The 6,742-nt window shown below is 38.5% G+C and overlaps 1 protein-coding gene across 1 annotated transcript; it reads left to right on the top strand.

Moving 5' to 3' along the window:
- The first annotated feature begins 602 nt into the window (after positions 1 to 602).
- On the top strand, positions 603 to 5,731 carry LOC115374303 (uncharacterized). The gene is made up of 7 exons (XM_030073158.1): positions 603 to 624; positions 2,294 to 2,382; positions 2,928 to 2,972; positions 3,120 to 3,402; positions 4,495 to 4,658; positions 4,796 to 5,078; positions 5,327 to 5,731. The coding sequence occupies exons 2-7, from the start codon at positions 2,295 to 2,297 to the stop codon at positions 5,499 to 5,501; spliced, it is 1,038 nt and encodes a 345-aa protein (XP_029929018.1). The 5' UTR covers positions 603 to 624; position 2,294; the 3' UTR covers positions 5,502 to 5,731.
- The last annotated feature ends 1,011 nt before the right edge of the window (positions 5,732 to 6,742 follow it).

Genomic DNA, 6,742 nt, shown 5'->3' with positions numbered 1-6,742 from the left:
GAGAAGATACATTTCTCAAGAAAAAGAAGAATATTGCCAAAAACAATATGCTTTCCTTTTGGGCTAAAGGTGGGTCTCTATGTTTTCTGTCCACTACACCATACTATATGCATATAAAATAGCATCTGTGTGCAGCTATTACTTGGCACTATGTAGACAGTACCAGTATATATGGATACAGGACGGCTGTATATGTACATCTGGATAGAGGATAACAATGTAAGGTGTTATTCTTGTCTAGGGTCCATTACAAATTAAAGCCTGGCTAATAAACCTATGTCAACTGACTGGTGACTTTATTTGAGAGGGTTTATGTTGGGCACTCAGAAACAAAATAAGCACACAGAGACCGGTCATGCATTACCAGCATGTTCCAATATAATACGTCCATGTTACGAGATGTACACACAGTCACAAATGGCTTCTGCTTCTCCAATAATATTTACATTCACACAGGGCGGGTGCACTGAGAATCACTAAGAAAAGAAACAACATTACTATTTGAACAGGATGCTCCTAGATCAAACAGCTGTCAATCATATATTACACATAAAAAATATAAAAGGATTGCATCTTAAATTTTACAAACAGATACAGGGGGCAGCTGTCGGGACACAGACACAGGTAGGCCTTCAGTGGCATCTCTTTCCTGTTCTGTCACATTTACTGTTTCTTCAATCTGAAAGCTAATTTGGTTATTTTGTATGCATTTTGAGTCTTGCCTCATATCAATATGGTATTTATCACACAGCCACACACAAAAAAAAAACAAAAAAAAAAACGTACATTTATACCTAGTATACAGACAGATAACAGTGAGTCTACACATGTAGAAATCAGGAGGGAGTTCAATAAGCTACTGGCTTCCCACCAGCATATCATATTGAAAATGAATGGACAAAGTTCCCTTGGGCAAGGCACTTAACTCCAAACTGCCTCATGGCAAAAAAAAAAAAAAAAAAAAAGCACCATGAGTCATCATTTGGTTTTCAGAGGAGATAAGACTCAACAGGAATTAATAAATATAGACAGGGATTGGAAAACACCCAGCTGAACTCTGCACTGCACTGAAGCCTTGTTTATAGAGAAAATAACTTGTCTGTGAGTAAATTATCTAATAGAATTTTTAAAAAATTCTATATAAAAAAAAAAAAAAAAAAAATCAGAGTTTGAATGGGAATGATGCCACTGCAGGTGTGAAAGTGTATAAATGTATGAGTCTGCATGAGGTTATTGCTGACAACTAGCATATGTGCTTAGAAAACCTACAGTGGATAATTAAAGGAAACATGGTGGCCACCATACAGCTCTGTAGTACTGTGCATAGCTACCAGTTTCTATGCAAGCTGCATGGGCCACCAGAAACATTCTACTTTGGCCATACATCTTGGCTGTTGAAACCAATGGGTGAGCCTTAAAGCCTACTCACATCCAAGTCTGACTTTTCAGCATGAAAACACAAGATTTCATAATAATACTAATGATAATAACAATGAGGATAAGGCACTCAACTGCTGACAAAACAGAAAGCCATGATGGCAAGTTTCCATTGAAAACTGTCAACTTGTCATTATGATATAATGTAGTTTATGTAGCATTGCCTAGACTAGCATTGCTAGCAAGCTGACTAATCTTCATCTGTCTGTTGTGTAGTAGGCTTGGGCAATATCCAAAATTTAGTATCACAACATTGTCCTGCCAAAAATCTCGCAATAGATGATATTATAAAGTGTTATGTCGCTTCTTTACTTGTACTCTGTATAAAGCACTTAAGTAAAAAAACCTAAATAGAAAAATAAGACTGCAAATTTCTGCTTGCAACAAATATGACATGTGGCTTTATTTAAATATTTGGCTCACCATTTTCTCCAACATTAAAGCCAAAATACTGCCAAACTGATGAGCTAGCGTTCTTTGAGACCAAGCCCTCCATGCCTGTATATTAAAGCGCTGCATGCATGCATACATCATGCTGCCTTTCATGTTGGCTTTACAACATCTTTTTTTTTTTTTTGCCTCAGGTTCAATCTATATTTCCTTTTTTAGCTTACTTCGATTATTCTTTCCAGTTCTCTGGCCATCAAAGTGATAATAAACTTTTTGAGGCCTTTTTTGTTTAGTTGGGGTTAGGGTTAGCAACTGCAGATTTTCTTTTTTCCTTTTAGTTCACACATTAAAAGAAAATCATTATTAAGTAACAATTTCATTAAACATGGATGCACATAATTAGAATGAAAGACAAAGTGCCAGGAGCCGTGGCGTTTCGTTGAACTGAGACACTCTCTCTCCATAGGATGATGCGTCCAGTTGTGATCTTCGTCTTGCTGGCTCTTGTCGGCGAGATAAACCCTATCTTCATCCGACTTCCCTTTTTCCGCTTTGGTGAGATGATTCATTACTAGCTTTGTTCAAGGTTCTGATATTTGACTGAAAAAAAAACAATACATTTAAGTTTTAGTGGTGTACAAAGTTAGCCATATCTATGGTAAATGAGTGGAGGGAGGCTGCAAGATTTAAAATGTGAAGTAAGAATTGTTATGAATGTGGATAAGAACACACACACAAACATCAAGAAAAACAGAAATAAATGTTTAACAAACGAAACTTGAATTTTCCCTCAGAAGTTTTGGGGGCAACCGGGTCTGGATACAGCCAAAATAAATTATTAAATTAAATAACTGCTCAGTGTCCATCATATAGGAATATGGTTCCTGACTTAAAATTATTTTAGAAAACATTTTTTTTTTTTTTTCTTTTTTTGGCTTTGATGGATTTTACAGTCTTGATGTAACTCATGCTAAAGATGACAAGCAGCAAACAGAGACAGTAGATAATACAAAATGCTCAGTAAATGGCTAAAATTATTTAATGCATTGCTTACTATGTTGTGGTCTATCTCTAACATTGAATTTTATACTTTTGTTCAGGGAAACATGGTGCAAGACCAAGAAAACCTCAGATTTCACCAACGGGTGAGTAGGAAAAAACAATGTATGTTTAAGGTAAACGTAAGCTCCTCAAACATCATGTCTGTGCGATGTTACCATATTTGCATGAAAAAAAAAAGACACTTCTGTGCTGAGATCTAATTTGCTCTCAACTGGAAAACCTTTGTCCAGGTACTAATGTTGCTCGAGGAGGGAAAGTAGCTCAGTCCTCACTTTATGGGAGGGCAGTGCCTGAAAAAGCCATTGATGGGAATCGTGCGAGCAAATGGAGACAGGGCTCCTGCGCCTGCACTCGAAAAGACTTGAAACCATGGTGGAGAGTGGACCTCCTCAAGACGCACAAGGTCAACTATGTGACAATCACCAACAGAAAAGACTGCTGTCCCCAAAGGATCAACGGGGCTGAGATCCACATCGGAGATTCCCTCAGTGATAATGGAAACAAAAATCCAAGGTATCTGCTTTTGGGAGCATTTTGCCAGGTTTGAAACTGTTTGACGTTAGCATGATCACTATGCAATTTCTATTTTTCTGGGTTTATTCCATTTAGTTAAATTCTAAGATTAAAGGAGCTTTATGGTGCATTTATGAGATTGTATTTTTTTTTTTCCAACCACTTAACTACAAAGGCATGTAGTTAAGCTTTGTGCTATCGAACTGTCTTACAGACTTCTAGCCTGGGTTTGTTTGAGCTGCACTAAGTGACTTCTGACCACTAGAGGGTTTTGAGAGCTCAAACTCAGCCAGCATTGGTCCCCAAAGCCAGGCAGGTTGGATATGTTGGGCTTCTTGTCAAATAAACGAGTGAACAAGTCCCAACCATGAGGACTGCACATACATTACTGGTTACTCATTAATCGAATAGTACTGATAGTACTGATATTTTTTAATGTATATGCATTTTTTCTTTGCAGATGATAGTGTTGCATATGATAATGTTTTTGTTTTGCGTAGATATATGCACACTGCACTAAAGACTGAAGCTAAATCTATAACTTCAGTTAAAAAAAATATAACAAGTTATAGTTTAGTTTTTGGGGTTGTTTTCGTCTCGTTTTTTTTTTCCCCTTAAGCATCAGCAACTTTAAATTGGTGATTCATCCATTGTGCAATTTCATTTCTAAGTTAAATAACAGTCTTGCACTATCAAATCCATTGTAAGTTAGGTACTAATATATTAATTTTAGTGCTTTTTTAAACTTAAGCAGGGGATTTTTTTATGCTAGTGACTGCTTTGCCAAGACATAGGTTATCTATTTTGCACTAAAGACCCTTGTTACCTTTAGTAACAATTTTTGTCATGATGGCTCAGCTCTAATTACTGTTGTTTATTGTTGTTTCAGTTCAGTTAAAGTCACTGCCACCTCACCAGCAAAGGGGATATATAGTGTAGTTATGAGATTACTTCATGTTTTAAGATAAGATGAGATAAGATATTCCTTTATTAGTCCCACGGTGGGGAAATTTCACTCATTATAGCAGCAAAGTGGATAGCAAGATATTTACAAGATATTTACAACCAAAATATGTTTCTCTTCATCCTCAGATGTGCTGTGGTTTCCACCATCTCAGCCGGCGGCACCCAAACTTTCAAGTGCAACGGAATGAGAGGCCGATATGTCAACATCGTCATTCCCGGGAAGAGGCAGTACTTGACACTGTGTGAAGTGGAGGTTTATGGGGAACCTGCTAGGGACATTGTTCCGACTGGTGAGTTGTGCCAAAGCTTACTAAGAACCAACAGTCCCAGCAAATGAGATCAGAGTAACCATGACCAAAATACACATCTAAAAATCACGTGCTATGCTCCTGCCAGTTTTATTGTGAAATTGCATGTGTTTGTCCAGGTATTAATATTGCTCGAGGTGGAAAAGTAGCTCAGTCTTCAACATCTAAGAATGGAGTACCTGAAAAAGCCATTGATGGGAATCGTGCTAACAAATGGAAACAGGGCTCCTGCACACACACAAAAGAGGATTTTAAACCATGGTGGAGACTGGACCTCCTCAAAACTTACAAAGTCAGCTATGTCACCGTGACCAACAGAGCGGACTGCCGCCGCAAAAACATTAACGGAGCTGAAATACACATCGGAAATTCCCTTGATGACAATGGCAACAGTAATCCCAGGTGTCAGCAGTTTCCTCACTTTAAGTTTGAGCAAATACAAACATTCTTATAAGTACTGATTCTTGTTCACATACATTTTCCATTTAAATGTTTTGTTTAATTGTGAAGCACACCACATTGCATTTGTTTGCACAAAATATGTCACTATAAAGGAGGCACCAAAGGTTTGTTTGGCTGATTGGCTGACTGGTTCATTGATTGATTGCTACAATCTGTGTTTTGCTCAAATCTCTCTTCTTTTCCTGCAGATGTGCACTGATCTCATCCATCCCAGCTGGTGCTTCCAAAACCTTCTCATGTAATGGAATGAAGGGCCGTTATGTCAACATCGTGATTCCTGGGAAGAAGGAACAGCTGTCACTGTGTGAGGTTGAGGTGTTTGGGACGGAGTCAGTCGATTCCACTGATTTCAACTGTGACTGAGTCTGAAAGAGCTCAAGTTAGATCTCACTCATCGGCCACATCTAGTTAAGTTTTATTCTTAACTTTACTTCCTTGCATGATACAGAATGCTATATATATCCATAAGGTTTTTTTTGTAAGTGCATTACTAAAATATGTAAAGAAAAACAAAATGGGTAAAAAGGGGTGAACACCACTGATTAAAATCCTGATTTAACTTATGTGATGATTAAAGTTACACTTTCCTCAGCGAGTCCGTCTGGTCCTTTGTTGACTGTCTCCCAGCTCTCTCTCTCTCTGTCTAGCCTCTTATCATTTCTGTATTTTGTGCTTCCTTGTCTCCTCGCTCCTCCACCATCCAGCTGACCCGGAAATTGGTCTCTGCCCGCCATCTTTAAGAACGTCTCAGTTCACTAAACGTGGAGCGAGGAGGCAACAACCAAGGAGAGAGGAAGCTTCCATAGGAGCAAGGATACACATGTCAATCTTTGGTGCCTCCTATGTGGAAGTCTTTCCCAGTTTTTTTTTTTAACTTCTGCTAAATTCTCCGCCTACTTAACATCTGGCAGTTATAATCATAACTTAATGGGATCACTTTATCAATGTGAATGTAAATGTAAACAAATTTTCTTTTGATCTAAACCTACACAAAATTTATTTTTGTAGTTCCAGGGCTCATGCTTGATAGCTGTTTTGCATAAGGTGTTCAGTAAAGAATGACTCATCAGATTCCCCAAAAAATTAAAGCTCTAACCGAGCAGAACCCACTTTGCTTTAATCCAGACGCAGATACATTAGCACCTCTTTAGAGAGGAAAACACAGGCTACGTGATGTTGCACTAAAGTTTCCCAAACCAAACTTGCACTCTGGGAGCATAAGCACCCGCCCGCCTGCAAATGCAAGTTCAAGTTTATAATGCGTGCCTATCTACTGCAGCTCAGCCTTTCAAAGAGTGAAAGATGAAAAGGAAAAGTTCTTCACATTTTGTATCACAACAGAGTCCAATAGACAACATGACAGCGGTAGCCTACAGATGTGTGATGAGGCTGGAGTGAGCAAGGATGTCTCATTTTGTGAACCGCCTGTTGCTTTTCCTCCTCTGCTCACATCTCACTGAGGAGGGACAAACGGGACTATTTTTCTAACTTCTGTGTTGTATATTTGCCTGTGTTTTATGTGTGTGCATTCTCTTAGTGCTTGTCTAGGTCCTGTAGTTCCTGCCCCACTGTGTTCCCATCCTGCCTGCATACCAGTCGGTCAT

Source organism: Myripristis murdjan, chromosome 16 (assembly GCF_902150065.1).
Source record: "Myripristis murdjan chromosome 16, fMyrMur1.1, whole genome shotgun sequence".
In the NCBI taxonomy this organism is placed as follows: domain Eukaryota; kingdom Metazoa; phylum Chordata; class Actinopteri; order Holocentriformes; family Holocentridae; genus Myripristis; species Myripristis murdjan.
Note: the sequence above shows the minus strand (reverse complement) of the source record. Positions and strands in the feature narration are given on the sequence as shown.